The sequence below is a fragment of the Loxodonta africana genome, chromosome 4 (assembly GCF_030014295.1).
Source record: "Loxodonta africana isolate mLoxAfr1 chromosome 4, mLoxAfr1.hap2, whole genome shotgun sequence".
In the NCBI taxonomy this organism is placed as follows: domain Eukaryota; kingdom Metazoa; phylum Chordata; class Mammalia; order Proboscidea; family Elephantidae; genus Loxodonta; species Loxodonta africana.
Window position 1 is genome coordinate 111,870,201 of NC_087345.1, and position 17,350 is coordinate 111,887,550.

The 17,350-nt window shown below is 37.7% G+C and overlaps 1 protein-coding gene across 6 annotated transcripts in view; it reads left to right on the plus strand.

Moving 5' to 3' along the window:
• ITPR2 (inositol 1,4,5-trisphosphate receptor type 2) overlaps positions 1-17,350 on the plus strand; it is a 537,466-nt gene that overhangs the window by 93,819 nt on the left and 426,297 nt on the right. For 5 of the 6 annotated variants that reach the window (XM_064284460.1, XM_064284461.1, XM_064284464.1 and 2 more), the window contains exons 3-5: positions 8,159-8,274; positions 9,125-9,211; positions 13,303-13,461. In XM_064284460.1, coding sequence (XP_064140530.1) covers positions 8,159-8,274; positions 9,125-9,211; positions 13,303-13,461 — 362 coding nt within the window. The remainder of the gene's footprint in view (positions 1-8,158; positions 8,275-9,124; positions 9,212-13,302; positions 13,462-17,350) is intronic. The other variant, XM_064284462.1, reaches the window with a different exon arrangement.

The following is a 17,350-nucleotide window of genomic DNA, read 5'->3' on the forward strand; positions in this document are numbered from 1 at the left end:
AAACACTGCTGTAAAGTTGTTCATTGACTCCTAAGATATCTAAAAGAGGTAGATGCTTTATGGTGGTAATAATAGAAAGCTAGTCTCCCTTGGGTAGTAAACCTGCAGTAATAATGATGAATAAGACTCTATGGCCTTTTTTGTTCTTATGGATAAATCCCTGCTTATAGAGGACTTAGCACAATAAATTGATTTTGTTTCAGGTCTCGCATATGAGAACAGCCATTAATACAGTACTTGGCCAACGAACAACAAGCAATTCTTGGATCTAAATATCTCTATTACATAACTATAACCTGGCATAAATACCGTGTTTTAGGCTTTAAGAAATTATTTTAGGCCAGGAGTTATCATTGCTATGCTAAAACTGGTTAAAAAAGTCAAGCCTACCTCTTTAATGTTTATTGCCTGTATTAACTGCATAATTGTTCAGCTATTAGAAAATTATTTTCTGAGTGGAGAGCTTGAGGCCATAATATTCCCTGCCCAAGTGTTTCTGGTTTGCTACTTCAATATTTCTATTAGGTCATAGTTACAGACATTCAGGTCTCTTTCAGTTCTCCTGATTCCCTGGTACATTTTTGGGTCCAGCATGGCTTATAGTTTGAAAGTGGAGAAAACTAGACTATTCCTGTTATGTGTTTTAATTTCAGTGTACCTGGACGTATTTTGTTCATTTTATCTTGAGAAATATAGTGTCTTTTATTAAACTGGAGAGTGGGCTTTGGAGACAGATTGAACTGAATTAAACCTATATCCTAGTTTTGCAACTTTAGGATAGATCTTTAAAATGATTCATGTCTCTCATTTTTCATTTGTAGAACTAATGCTTACCTCAAAGAGTTTGCACAAGAATTAATGAGGTAATTTATGCGACAACCCCTGATACATAGGCAGCACTACAGAAATATATATTTATAAATACACGTAAATATACATGTATTATGTAAAATGTATTTTATATAAATATTATATATGTGTGTGTATATATTTTTTGGGACCTGGTATTTTTGTAATGGGATTTAGAGACTTGTATTTAAGTTTCTGAATCAGTCTGTTTATTACACTTTCTTGATTTGCACTTTGAAGAAGGAAAAATTAATTGAAAAATCTTACCATATGATTTTCTGATAGCAAATTCCTTGTATGTCTTCTGTAATGGTTTACTTAATGCTAAAAATTAAACTTTGACAGGAATGTAAATTAGCATTAATACATTTGAATTTTATTTTCCTTCCCCTGTCCAAGTGATGGAAAACATAAGTTTCATTTGTTCTTGGGTATTAACTGTTAACATGTGAATCAGGTAATTTAATGTATGTGTGACTAAGATTTTGTAATGTTCCATTAATGTTTTAGCATTTATATTATTATTTATATACATGCAACATATTTTCCATGAAAAACCATTTATTAGTTTCTTTTGAAGTATTACAACTGTTTTATATATATGTCACGTTGAAGACCTAACGTGTGTCTGACTAGAGCCATGGTGTTTTCAATCGCCTTGTATGCATGAGAGAGCTGGATGATGAATAAGGAAGACTAAAGAAGAACTGATGCCTTTAAATTGTGGTGTTGGTGAAGAATATTGAATATACTGCTGACTGTCAAAAGAATGAACAGATCTGTCTTGGAAGAAGTACAACTAGAATGCTGCTTAGAAGCAAGAATGGTGAGACTACGTCTCACATACTTTGGACATATTATCAGGAGGGATCAGTCTCTGGAGAAGGACATCATGCTTGGTAAAGTAGAGGGTCATAGAAAAAGAGGAAGACCCTTAACAAGATGGATTGACACAATGGCTGCAACAATGGGCTTGAGCATAATAACGATTGTGCAGATGGCACAGGACTGGGCAGTGTTTTGTTCTGTTGTACATAGGGTAGCTATGAGTCGGAACTGACTTGATGGCACCTAACAACAGCAACAACAATATACATGTATATGTACGTATATGTGTATATAATTATATATGTGTGTATATGTATATATATCAGTATATATACACATACATATCTATATAATATTTCTCTAGAAGTTGTAATATGGTACAAGATTGTGATAGGATGGGAACCAAGACATGTTTCAATCCTGGCTAGTGTTTTTTGCCACTGTCAAACTTGCTAAATACCTTAATAGATACTTTAATAAATGCCTTAACAATTCAATCTTTAATTAAGTTCACTTCTATTATGAGGAAAGAGGTATTCTTAGCATTGGTAATAAAGACAGTACTTTTAAAGACATAAAAAAAAACCCATTGCATTCGAATCAATTCTGATTCAACTGTGATAATCAAATCAAAGATGAGGTACTTTAGAGAAGTCAGGTGGATGCTACTGTAGGAGATTTAAACGTTTATTGTATAGAAGTTGGATTAGATTTGTTCTAAATGATCTCAAGGGATATTTGTGGAATTATGAACCACATTTGCCTCAATATGACAAACTTGGTCAATACATACAAACTCCCAAATGACCCTGTTGTATTGTGACAAAACACTGAATTTGGGTTTAAAGGATTTTGGTTCATGTTCCAGCTCAATTTCATACCAATTTTGTGGACTTAAGAAAACTTTCAGTTTCTTTCTATGTAAAATGGAGAAAATAATCCTTGCTAACTTTCAAGGTTATTGTGAAGATCAAATGATCTTTATATCAATGTGTAGTACTCTTTACAGTGTCCAAAGCACTATAACTTTGCTAGTAAACTACAATGAGCTAGAGGTAGTGTGGTATTAACATCCTTTTGTACATCAAGAGATGTACTTTAGGGGTCAGTCACTGGTCAGGGCATTCAAGCATCCCATTGAATGGATAAACTTGTTCATATTTAGAATTTATTTTAATCTTGAAATTCTATGACAAAGGACCCAGGCAAATAACTTATTCTCTGAGTTTTTGCATCTTTGTCTCAAATAAGGGAAAGGCTGGATTTTATCTGAGGCCCCTTTGAGCGCTAACATTTTAGCAGTCTATGAATTGTAACTAGAAAAGGCTTATTTCTCTTCCTTCTCCAGTAGTAAAATAGCTGATATTTGCCTAGAGGAACTTATCCTGCAATCTTCATGGTTGCTGACCCATGTGTTATGATTAATTTTAATGCTTACTAACACACACAGTAAATTTTCCTTGGCTTTTGTAGTGTTCTAGAGGACATTTTACCTTTTAGATACTCTCTCTAAACTTGTCTTAGGCTGTTATCAACGGAGGTATAGGTTTGGTTTGAAATATCCAGGCTTAAAGAAAGCAAACAAAACACGTTCCTTTTAAAAACCTCTAAGCATAAACAGTTTTATATAAATACTGTAATTCAGGATGCTCTTCTTAGAGAAAATGAAGAAAAAAATACTAGAGTTAGAGTTATATTTTCCTCTAATGAATGCGTGCCTCTCCCTTGATTAACTCTGCATTTTAATTGCTCTTGTCTAGATGCCCTTCTGTCTGGCCCTAGGGAGAGTTTTCTTACCATTTTCCATTTTATCATTGGGAATGTCCTAGCTTACTCTTCTACTACAGAGACCCTTGTCTTCCCTTAACTTTGCTGCTCCTCTGTAGAGCAGAGAGAGAGAACAAGAAAAGCTCCAGAGGCTGTTCCTCCCTGCCTTACTCCTAGCGGGGATAATAAAACCCTTGGCAGCCATGTTCACTATACTCAGTATGAGGTAATTTTACAGGCTACCATGAAAGAGCCATTTGTTGACTGGCACTTACTGATGCCTTACCTTATTTAAATCTCACAACATCTGTAGGGAGGGAAGAGAAACAGATTTTCTTTCTACCTTACCAAAGGAAGCTGCTGGCCAAGATGCAACTTGAACTTTACTACTGATAATAGCCCCGAATGGAGCTCCAAGGGCAGTTTCTGAGGTCCAGAAACAGAAACCACCTCAGATACAAATATTTTAGAAAGTGCTTTTAGAGGGACATGGCAAAGCATTGCAAAACTACTTGGGTAATAAGTATTGTAAGTGGAGGTTTAGACTGGCTTCCTGCCGGGTTTGCTTAAAATCACATTGGAAGGTTAGGTCTTTGATTTACAGTTTTACATGCTGTGGATTTCCTGCTTCAGGCCATTTGAATGGCTTTCATATGTTTTTCCGCCACTTGTATTTCCACCAGGCGCTCCTTGGAAACTCTGTCCTATAGGGTCTCGACTCGACAGCGCTGGGTTGTATTTGTAAGCAGACTAAAAATGCCACCAATTCTTTCCATTTAAACTTATGAGAAGTTTAATTTCCTTCCATAGGTACAAAAAAAATGTTCTAATCCTAAACCATTGTTCTTACAATATTGCCTGACTGGACACAACACATCTTGTTGGATTACTAATATTTCCCGAACTTCTGTAATTCTGCAAAACTGTCGGCCTTAGGATTTAAGGTTAATCTTTTTAAAAATTTAACTCAGATTACTTCCTTTTATTTCTGCTTTTGGAGCTTGCGCTGTGAGGCAAACTTTTGCATTTTTTTTTGTTCTTTGAGTCTTGAAATGCTGAAGATATTATTGTTACCTAAGGAAAAAATAAAAATGCTAAACCAATTTCTAATTGAAGACCCCCCTAAAACTTCTTCCTAGCAGTTTATGCACCTCTAATTTTAGAGAATGAGTGAACTGCAGAATACTAGGGAGCTAGTTTTTTTTTTTTTTTTTTTTTTAGTTTTAGAAGCAGGGCTGGGAGCTCAGATGAGAGTGGGTAGGCTGTGAAATAGCTGAGCTCCTGCATGCCAAAAAGAGCAGGAGGCTTGTCAAAGTCTCCACCCTTACTGTGCTAGTCATTGTATCTGCATGTTTTAAGAGATATTACAAGGTAATAGAGATAAAATATTTTGCCCACTGCTATTCTGTTTTTGAGAACTTTATACAAAACATACTGGTGTACCTTAATCCGAAGGAGGCAAACCCTTTGTCATTAATTGGGCACTTTTGGTCTGTATTCAGGTTTTATGAGAGAACTCTACTTTTTGTTTCTCTTTGGTGAAAGCTCTATAAGGGTTTAGTCATCTCTTAATCTTAGTGGCGCTACTGCTGAAGGAATGAAGCAATGTTAATCATAATGCCTTATGTTCATAATAGGGCTTAAAGTTCACAGAGTACCTTCACACAGACTGTTTTTGTACATCTCAGCAGCCCTATGAATTAGGTGTGGTAGGTATTATTAATATTTTTATCAATCATGCAGTAAATTTAGAATCAGACAGAATAGCCCAGGACCAATATATATGTTTTTAATGTATAGTAAAGGAGACAGGGAATTGAAAACACACATGCACACACACACACACACTGCCACCGTCAGCAGCAACAGCAACAGCAGCAGAAGCATTTTTACAGAAGGCTGTATATGCCCTGTGTTCCCTCCTAGCAACGAAAATAGTTCTGGAAATTAGTCTCCACACTGAAACAAATACCAGTTATTTACTGTAATAGGAAATGGGATGTCACCTGTGGCAGGTTACTGAGGGAAACCATAAAAACTAAGCCCTGAAAGTGAAAAGGGCTCTTGAAATTGAAGCCTTTGTACCTCAGACAGGGAGAGTGGAGGGAACCTTGTTCATTATTTTGGCCGTCTTTACTTTCTCTCTTCCTCCTCTTTCCCCACCTCAGCATCTAACAGATTATTAAGCCCGTTGGTTCTGCTGTTTTTGTTTAAATGTATGTCTACCCTACAACTTCTGTACAGCCAAATTTGGATCTTCACCGTCTCAAATGAAACTTGCATGCTGAGCTTTTTGCTCTTGCTCCTGTCATCTTTCACATGTGGTAAGAGCTGAAGACTCTAATAGTTTAACATCTTCCATGGGATAAAGTCCAAACTCCTCAGCCCAACACATAACACCCTGCAGATGCTACCTCAGCCAAACACTACATTTTCCTCTCACAGCCTAGGCAGTTTCCTGAGCAGTTACTGATCCCTTGGCATTCTCCTTTGCTGCCTTTGCACCAGCCACTGGCTCTGTTTCAAATGCGCCTCCTTTCTGAGCATCTGAACCCCATGCCCATGTGCTGAATTAGTACTGATTCTTTAAAATTTGGCATGTGTCTTCTCCTTCAGACCTCGTCTGGTAAAGCTGACCAAGGCATCTTTGTGCCCCATAGCACCTCCCACAAGCTCCACTGTGCAACTTCAACTCATACTAGATGTCTGTCACATCTTCTAGACTGTGAACTTTCTGAGAACTGAGTCTGAGTTTAGCACCTAGCAGCACAGGGCCTGGGCCCTGGTAGGGGGTTACAGTAATCATGGGTTGGCCAAGTATTTGCCTTCATTTCATAATGACCTCAGCCACAGTGATCAGGAGTGGTTTGGCCACAGCATGGTCTGCACGATAGCTAGTGGTATCTTTGATTGAGATGGTCTAGAATTTAGAAACAAATATTTTTTTCTGTCAAGGAGCCCTTCATTTCTACTTCACTCAAGGACTAAGATTTCTTAGGAATTTGTAGTAATGGAGAGGAACAAACCCTTCTCCTTCTGTTTTCATTACATAAGTAAAGTCAGATGTGTAGACTGAAGGTTATAGAGTTCAGTTGTACTTGAACGCTAAAACAAAGTAGAGTCTGGCCTCTTGCCTGATAGAGGAGAGTCAGAAGAGTTGGCTTCAGTAAATTGGGAGCACCTTTTTAGTGATATCTGTGAACAAACTCTGTATTTGTGCTTTAAAAAGTTCATATATTCTCTTTGTAGTTGTTAGTATATATGAAATAATTTCTAGGATTTATAAGATATACTGCCAAGTGGACCAGCATTCAGGTCTAGTTCTTTGGCTGTCACATGCATGTGACAAGGGGTGATTATTATGTCATACAGTAATCGTGACTGTCTCTCAGCCTATGTTTAGCAGTTGGAAGGTGTCTGTTTTCTGCTACCTATAGAATATTAACTCATCCACATCAGTGGATTATACTAGAATTTAATAATTAGTTTTCTGTAGACTTGTGTGTCTGTGTGTGGGGGGGGGGTGATTGATAGAATTTGTGCTTGTAATTATAAGCTATAACACCAAAAATATTTCTTCTCTATTTTCTAAATTCCTTAAGAAAATTCACAGCCTTATTCTTTGATCATCTATGCCTTTACAACTGTAAGAAACTGAAATTTGAAAAAGATTAAGCCCAGCATTTGATTTTATCATTAATTTTAGAGAGAAAAATAGAACTTGAGCATGTTAGATAATGTAGTCAAGAATGTGGCTAAAATGGATAGTTGAGTTGACTGAATTTTATTTTTGTGGCACATATTTGAGAAATGAGAATGATTTTAAATATTAACACAAATCAACCAAACAAAGGTAGATTTGTTATATTAAATTCAGGCAATTTTTTTTTGTTTTGTGAGAAAAATGAAAATAATGCTTGGATTATTTATATCACTATTCCTTTATCATAGAATATAAAAAATTGACCCGATCCATTCCAAGCATACAAAATTATTCACATGTGGAAGACTTCCATTTTTCCCATTAAAAAGAAAATATTTTACTTTTGAGCTTGACAATATCTCAAATTCTAGTATTCTCATAGGTTTTCCTATCATGATACTTAGGGATAGACTCCGGACTATCACCTTGGTTTATTTATTTTTGTTTTGTTTTGCTTTGCCCTATTTTTCCATTATATCACACTGCCTCTCAGATTTCTATACTGTATTTACCTCCAATATGCACAACCTGGAAGTGATGACTTGGGGAATAGATGACTATAATGGTCAGCTTGATTGTTTGTACTTCCTGCACCACTTTGGCTGTCAAAGATGCTTATCACAAATAACTAATTGAGCAAGGTCAGATAAGGCAGTGAAAGTCACATGTCTCTTTCTATGCACTTTCGAAGACCAGGTAGTCCACCATAATTAAGAGGTGCTTATAATGTAATGATTACACTGGTTTGATTTCTTTATACATTGCACTGGCTATACTATAAAAAAACTTCAGCTAATGGAGAGGGATTATTTTAACTGAGTATAAAAAATTATTTGAAAAGGATGTTATAGAGGGAATTAAAAGAATTGGTTAGAGGATGGATTAGATGATCTTTAAATGTTCGTTATAGTCATGGATTCCAAGATTTTGTAAAATACTAGACTATAAGGGGGATCTGAGAGATGCTGGTATCCATAGTTACAGTGTTTTTGTTTTGCTGGTTTCTTGTAGACTGCCTTTTCAAGGTGTGCCCTATGAACCGGTATTCTGCCCAGAAGCAATATTGGAAAGCCAAGCAAGCCAAACAAGGGAACCACACAGAAGCAGCCTTGCTGAAGAAATTACAGGTAAGGGCAGAACTTGCATTTGTCTGGCTTAGGCTGGACTTAGACGAGTAATAATGGAAGATATGTATTCATAGTGTTCTAGCTTTGTAATTGTACCCAATACACAGAGAGTTAGAATAGATGTAGCAACACATTGAAAATGGAAGACAAAAGTTCTAAGGTGCGACCATTTACTTCCAGGAACGTAGGTCACACATTCTTGCTACTATTTTTAGGGTATGCCAGAGTAATTCAAAGCTTCACGTCAATCTGGAAACCAATTCAGAATCTCTGTTGGAATATCAAATCCAGTCATATTTTACTAGACAGAGTGCGTTTTTTTTTTTTTTTTTTCTGAAAGACATGGAAAAAAAATAATAATGGAAGTCTATTTTTCTGGTTTGGCTGAGTGTAATTTTGATAGAACTTAGTTTTATGTGTCATTAAAATTCCTGTTATTTTCAGGATTGAAACTGTATTTTGAGCTGTTGAAATTCACTTATCATCTTGGTTGGTTTTACTTGCAGTATTTCTTCTTACAGTAATTTTATAAGACGAAAGAGCCTAGTACTTTTCTGAAATTTCCAACATATGAGTGGCCCAGGATATTTGGCTGTATTTCAGCATTAAATTGAGATGATTATTTCACTCTGATGAAATATAATGATTTATATGATTATCTACTCCATGTGCCCTCCTCCCTCCAAAGCATCGAGAGTAAAGGAACCAGCCTATTTTATTCATAGTTTTATTCTTTGTTCCTAGAGCAGTGCTTGGCATACATAAATGTTCAGATATACTTACATCCTTGTCACTTACTGAACTCTGTTTATTACATTACCACACTGAATACTTAATAATCATTTTATAGCATGCTGCAGAACTGGAACAAAAACAAAATGAATCAGAGAACAAGAAGCTGTTGGGAGAAATTGTGAAATACAGTAATGTTATACAAGTAAGTCTCTAAAATATTTACTTTCTCCTAAAAGAGATGAATGTTTTATGGGTAATTTGCATTTGGTATGAATGCTAAACTGCATTAAAATTTTGAGATACAATAGTTTGTTCTTTGGTGGGAATTACTGATACAGTGACATTTCCAGTTGATGTTCAGCATACTGTTTTATAGATTTGGGAATAAGTTCTGTGTGTGCACATGAAGAATTTATCTGGATGTATGCGCAAATATACGTCGTTACTACATCAAAAGACAGTGGATGAAGAAATGTGATTTCTAATAAAATAGCCCTTTATAATTAGTGGGACTAATTTGTAACACATGAAGCTTTTTCTTTCCATTTTATAGAGAGAGGAAAGTTTCAAATTGTACTTTTATATGGAAATCATCCTTGAGTTGTTATTGCTATTTCAGGTAGTATGCATGCTCTGATTTATCTTAGCTACATTCTTTTCTTGTGCTTCATTTGATTGTTTTAGCTTTTTCTATGGTTATTTGTTAATATATGCCCCACCTTGTTCCAAAAAGAATGTAAGGCATCTTCAAAAATACATACCACATAACAAGATAAAAAAGAAGTAAGTAAGGCAGTTGGGTCAAAGAAAAAATGATGGTTGAATAAATAATGTGAATTCAGAGGTGAGGCATGTTTATACAATCCATGCTGCAAAGTCTGGTCAAACTTTTCTGGAAGCCTTTTTGTTGTCCCCTTAGCCAGAAGGGAAGCAAACATGTCACAGCATTTACATATAGCGTCCTTAACATAGCACTAAGTCAGAGGTCTAGAAGCACAACTGTTACCAGGAATAAGACCAGAGCAATGTTTCTTCTATCAACTCTCATAAAGAGGACACTGTTTAATATAGTGAACAATAGTCTTAACAACTTCCTTACAGTGAATACTACAATGAGGTGTTTCATAGAGCTGTTTTTAAAAATAATATTCCCTGATGTTTTGTCATAGGCCAATGTTAAAATGCCAGAGCATAGGCAGTCAAAGCAGTTCTCTGATGGGGCAGGAAGAGAGAGCTAAGGTTTGCAGTTCCCTGAATATATGATTTAGTAATGATATTAATAATGATAGATAATGTGTGGACATGTTATCAGGAGGGATCAGTCCCTAGAGAAGGGCAACGTGCTTGGTAAGGTAGAGGGTCAGCGAAAAAGAGGAAGACCTTCAATGAGATGGATTGACACAGTGGCTGCAACAGTGGGCTTAAGCATAACAACGATTGTGAGGATGGCACAGGACTGGGCAGTGTTTCCTTACGTTGCACATAGGGTTGCAGTGAGTTGGAACTGACTCGATGGCACCTAACAAAAACAACAACAGATAATGTAGTACCTGTACCATGAGTGGGCTGCATGTACCTTGGGCAGTCCTCCATGAATATTGTTTTTCTCACCAAGTTTTTTTTTTTTTTTGTTAGGTTTTCTTTTCTTTTTTTTTTTTTTTAATTAATTTTTATTAAGCTTCAAGTGAACATTTACCATTCCAATCAGTCTGTCACATGTAGGTTTACATACATCATACTCCCTTCTCCCACTTGCTCTCCCCCTGTTGAGTCAGCCCTTTCAGTCTCTCGTTTCGTGCCAATTTTGCCATCTTCTCTCTCTCTCTATCTTCCCATCCCCCCTCCAGTCAAGAGTTGCCAACACACTCTCCAGTGTCCACCTAATTTAATTGGCTCACTCTTCATCAGCATCTCTCTCCCCCCCGCTGACCAGTCCTTTTCATGCCTGATGAGTTGTCTTCGGGGATGGTTCCTGTCCTGTGCCATCAGAAGTTCTGGGGAGCATTGTCTCTGGGATTCCTCTAGTCGCATTCATATCATTAGGTATGGTCTTTTTATGAGAATTTGGGGTCTGTGTCCCATTGGCCTCCTGCTCCCTCAGGAGTTGTCTGTTGTGCTCCCTAGCAGGGCAGACATCGATTGTGGCCGGGCACCAACTAGTTCTTCTGGTCTCAGGATAATGTAGGTCTCTGGTTCATGTGGCCCTTTCTGTCTCTTGGGTTCTTAGTTGTCGTGTGGCCTTGGTGTTCTTCCTTTGCCTTTGCTCCAGGTGGGTTGAGACCAATTGATGTATCTTAGATGGCCGCTTGTTGGCATTTAGGACCCCAGGCGCCACAGTTCAAAGTGGGATGCAGGATGTTTTCGTAATAGAATTATTTTGCCCGTTGACTTAGAAGTCCCCTCAAACCATGTTCCCCAGACCCCAGCCCCTGCTCCACTGACCTTTGAAGCTTTCATTTTATCCCGGAAACCTCTTTGCTTTTAGTGCAGTCCAATTAGGCTGACCTTCCTTGTATTGTGTGTTGTCTTTCCCTTCACCCAAAGCAGTTCTTATCTACTGATTGATCAGTAAAAAACCCTCTCCCTCCCTCCCTCCCTCCCCCCTTTGTAACCAGAAAAGTATGTGTTCTTCTCCGTTTTTTCTGTTTCTCAAGATCTTATAATAGTGGTCTTATACAATATTTGTCCTTTTGCCTCTGACTCATTTCGCTCAGCATAATGCCTTCCAGATTCCTCCATGTTATGAAATGTTTCAGAGATTCGTCACTGTTCTTTATCGATGCGTAGTATTCCATTGTGTGAATATACCACAATTTATTTACCCATTCATCCGTTGATGGACATCTTGGTTGCTTCCAGCTTTTTGCTATTGTAAACAGAGCTGCAATAAACATGGGTGTGCATATGTCTGTTTGTGTGAAGGCTCTTGTATCTCTAGGGTATATTCCGAGGAGTGGGATTTCTGGGTTGTATGGTAGTTCTATTTCTAACTGTTTAAGATAACGCCAGATGGATTTCCAAAGTGGTTGTACCATTTTACAATCCCACCAGCAGTTCTCTCACCAAGTTTTGATTAGGTATTAAGTGGCCACAAATGGAGCTTCTGTTCCTTGTCAAGTACCTGAAGTACAGATGCCTGTGTGATCAGTTAGGGGCTGAATCAAGTGCACAACATGGTGGATGCCAAAGGACTGGAATCAGTCCATGAGTATTCTCATTGATCTTTGGTAAAATGACAGCCAAGTATATAATAATGAGCTGTTCAAAAACGTGATTTTTTTTTTTCAATTAAAGAACTGTCTTTCATTCTGAGATAAATTCCTTCTGATATTTTGGGTATTAAAATGACCTTTTGTTTTTGAGGTGCTTGTGACGGTAGATAGGAGGGTTGTCCTGTTTTGTTTTTCTTTACTCAGTTGAATCAAAGTTGTCAGCACTATATTGATCTATAGTTATGGAAGTGAAGTCTCTGGGTGGTGCAAACAGTTAACACACTTGGCTGCTAACTGAAAGGTTGGTGGTTTGAGTCCACCCAGAGATGCCTTGGAGGAAAGACCTGATGATTTACTTCCAAAACAATCAACCATTGAAAATTCCGTGAAGTACAGGTCTGCTCTGACACATGCTGGGTTGCCATGAGTCAGAACCAGCTCGACGGCAACTGAAAGAAGAAAAGGTTTGGAAATATTTGGTCCATGAACTCCAAACACCCTGAGAAATGAGGCTTCTACCCCCATCCGAGATGGGGGTAAGATCGGCATCCTCTTGTGCAGGCTGCAGAGCCTTTTTAGGATTCACACTGAAAGTAAAGGCCAGGCTGCCGCCTCATGGAGAAAGAGCTTGAGCACGCATGTAGGCAGGCATGGCTAATAATACTAAGTCCGCTGATGCATTATCTCAGCTTCTTTGTTTATCTTTAGTTTATTCTGTTTTTGTGGCTGTGCAGGAATTGAGAAAGGATGTGGTTTAGGGGAACCTCCAGGCTTCCTTTGGAAAGCCTGGCATTATTCCATTATTTATCAGTAGATGAAAATCATTCTGAAGTGTCCCCTGGTTTGTTTTCCTCATGTGCCCACGTCATTGTGAAGAAGATTTGGGGGTGGAGGTGAGGAGGACCCTAAAGGCAGGTTGTGGTAGTCAAGTCAGAAAGGTGGTGAGTGTGGAGAGTGAAAACAGCTCCTGTGTTTAATCTCCAAGCCTTGTGATGTGGTACATGATGCATGTATAAACATAAATGTAATTAACAGAGGAGATCAAAGAATGAAGGTGGTAACTCATGTCTTTTCCCTACAGCTACTGCATATAAAAAGCAACAAATATCTGACTGTCAACAAGAGATTACCTGCTTTACTGGAGAAGAATGCCATGCGCGTGTCTTTGGATGCTGCGGGCAATGAAGGGTCTTGGTTTTATATTCATCCCTTCTGGAAGCTGAGAAGTGAGGGTGACAATGTATGTAAATGCAAAATCAAGAAAAAAAGTGGGCTTATAAAGAAAATAATTCCTAATTTGTAAGAGACTCCAGAAAGTACAAAGAAAGGAAATACAGTTTTCATCCGTCAACACATTATTTTTAGGTTAATATCATTAATAGGTTAAAACAATTTATTTATAGTACAACTATGTGCAGAAATCATAAAAAGACAAAGTTCAGATTAAGTTAAAATTATCTTTCAACTGAAAGATAAGAACTTGTGAAAACTTGCATGAAAAGACTTAGTTGTCGTTGAGTGGATTGCAATTCATAGCTACCCCATGTGTTACAGAGTAGAACTGCTCCATAGAGCTTTCTTGGTTGAAATCTTAATGGAAGTCCCTGGGTGTGCATGCAGTTTGCAATCAGCTGCTAACTGAAAGGTTGGCAGTTTGAACCTACCCAGTGGTGACATGCTTCCATAAAGATTATAGCCAAGAAAACCCTATGGAGCAGTTTTACTCTGTAACAGGTGGAGTTGCCATGAATTGGAGTTAAGTGGATGGCAACTTTTTTTTTTTTTAAATCTTAATGAAGCAGATTGCTAGGACTTTTCTTCTGCAGTACCCCTGGGTGGGTTTGAACCATCCACCTTTAGGTTAGCAATGGAGCACAAAGCGTTTGCATCACCTAGGGACAAGTGAAAGAACTTTAGGCACCTTAATATTTGCTGAAGCTTTTAAAAGAGAGGCAGAGTTTGCTTTCTTGCCTAATCAGGACGAAGTGTAGTTATAAGGAGAAAAAACTATGTTTAGGAAATTGTCTGCATCCTTGAGTAATAGAGGAACAGTGTGAATCATGACAGTATTCCATTAACTGGCTTTATGGCCAGATGCTTACAGTCTATGTCTTAATAGATGTGTACAGTGGAGCTGTTAATTGGCATCTGCTCATCAATTGATGTAATGACAACTATATTTAAAATATGTTGTGGAATATATGTGTATTGTGTGTCACGTAAATTTTAGTAGTTGCTAAAATACTTGCTGCTACTTTACAGAGTGGGAGATAATGAAAAAAGTTATGTGAAATGATTCAGTAGGATCAATAGTTTAATTTTTTTGTGTGTAGTAAAGTAATACATGACAGTCCCTAGCACATGGGAGATGCTCAGTACATGCTGGTTGACACTGAATACTGAATCGGTTTCATAATAAATAGAACACCTGCCAAATATTGGGTCAGGTAATCAGGCAACAAATAGTTGAGATTTTTTTTCTTTATTAACATGAATTAGAAGCAATATAAAAGTATAGTTATCCTGACAGAATTCTCTCAATACTTTGATGACGTTTTTAATGTGCTATTTTAGATATATCTTACTTAGAAAAGTCTTATTTTTATGGTGAATCTATTTTTCTGGTGAATTTTGAAGTACAAATTCAATTCCACAGGATGCAAGCCTCTTGGTGTAATTTGGTTAATAAATTACCTGGTGACTTCCCCCCTAGGTAAGGTTCCGGAGGAGCATGGCAAGCAGGAATGTAATGCACTGTCAGCTTTGTGTGGGGTTTGCTTAAAAAAATAAGTGTGCTTTTTTTTTTGGCATCAAGTGATAGGAGCATGATACATGTTTTGATTTCAGCAGGTAGTTAGTTACAGTCAACTCTCAATTATTCAGGGGCTGATGATGCAGTTTGTGAACAGCCCATGTCCTTTGATGCCCTTTCTTGTCACGCCTGTCCCTCTCTGGCTCCTCAATGTGAGGGTCCTGTCCTGGCCCATAAGAATCAAACATCCAAAACAAACCAAACATGAGCTCATGCTCTGAAGGAATGCGATTTAATGATTGGCTACACGGGAGCTTTTAGATCAGCTGTGGATTTTATGAATTCATTGAATTGTTTCCTTTCCGTGTTCCCAAACGCCTTTTACAGTCACAGGAGAGTTGAATGTAATGAACTATTTCAAATAATTAGTTTTACTGGAAACAAAAAAAAGCATACCCAAACACTTTATCTTGGTCAAAGTGGACAACATAATTGTTAAAGTGCAATATAGAAGCCCTCCTTATATAGATGTGTCCTGTAAAGCATGGCTGAAACAACCTTCCACGTTGCTTTTTGCTGAAACAGCTCACTTTCTTTACTCACCACTGTGTGGCTTTTGTATGTGATTAAGGTTGCTTTGAAAGCAAAGCACACCCACAGCCCTATATTTGTCACGTATATAATTGATTGTAATGCTCATGTTCTTTCCTGGGAATAGATGGTATTTTTCTAAAATATAAACCTACTATATTTTGTTGGAGGCAATTGGGAACACTGTTGCTTTGTTACAGGTGGCTCGATTACTACTGATTTTCCTTTTTCTTTTTATTAACTTTTATTGAGCTTCAAGTGAACGTTTACAAATCAAGTCAGACTGTCACATATAAGTTTATATACACCTTACTCCGTACTCCCACTTGCTCTCCCCCTAATGAGTCAGCCCTTCCAGTCTCTCCTTTTGTGACAATTTTGCCAGCTTCCAACTTTCTCTATCCTCCCATCCCCCCTCCAGACAGGAGGTGCCAACACAGTCTCAAGTGTCCACCTGATATAATTAGCTCACTCTTCATCAGCATCTCTCTCCTACCCACTGTCCAGTCCCTTTCATGTCTGATGAGTTGTCTTCGGGAATGGTTCCCGTCCTGTGCCAACAGAAGGTTTGGGGACCATGACCGCCGGGATTCCTCTAGTCTCAGTCAGACCATTAAGTACGGTCTTTTTGTGTGAATTTGGGGTCTGCATCCCACTGATCTCCTGCTCCCTCAGGGGTTCTCTGTTGTGCTCCCTGTCAGGGCAGTCATCAGTTGTGGCCGGGCACCAACTAGCTCTTCTGGTCTCAGGATGATGTAGGTCTCTGGTTCATGTGGCCCTTTCTGTCTCTTGGGCTCTTAGTTATCGTGTGACCTTGGTGTTCTTCATTCTCCTTTGATCCAGGTGAGTTGAGACCAATTGCTGCATCTTAGATGGCCGCTTGTTAGCATTTAAGACCCCAGACGCCACATTTCAAAGTGGGATGCAGAATGTTTTCTTAATAGAATTATTTTGCCAATTGACTTAGAAGTCCCCTTAAACCATGGTCCCCAAACCTCCGCCCTTGCTCCGCTGACCTTTGAAGCATTCAGTTTATCCCAGAAACTTCTTTGCTTTGGTCCAGTCCAATTGAGCTGACCTTCCATGTATTGAGTATTGTCCTTCCTGATTTTCCTTTTAAAGTTATTTCATATAACAAGAAGCGGAGAAAAATTGAAAGACATAGATAACTTTTAAAGTTATGTTCAGGTACTTAGCAATTAGTTAAATTATGATTTAGGTTTTAAGTATCCAAAAAGATGTTCTGTGACCTAGATGAAATGCAAGAATGAAGCTGATGATAGCCTTGGGAGAAAGATGCTCACTCATAGCCTCAAAAATCAATGGTTCCTAACACTTAGGAGCACCTGTGTGATCTAGCTTTAGGATTGTGGGGTGGATAGTTGTGTACTAAAAATAGATTCATGAATCCCTCAGCTTTTAATTGTATAGAAAGCCCTTGCTTGCTGTTGAACAGTTAGAAAGTCATTGGGGACAGTCATCAACAGAGTATATAAATATTTCATTTTCATTTATCTTCTCATGATTGAATAGTTAATTTTTCATTTTCAATTTTGATTTAAGAAGACATTAGTTATTTACCTTGATGGTAGATTTAGAAGTGAGATAAGATCAGATATTCTTTTAATTACTGTAATGATCGAGAGACAATTTTAACTATTAGGGAAAGAGCTTCAGACAGCAAGTAGATTTTGCTATTTTGAAAGCTAAATGCCTTGAATTTATAGCAGCGGTGAGACTAGAACATTGGAGTTTTGGTTCTCACTGTAAAGTTCTTTTCATTGTA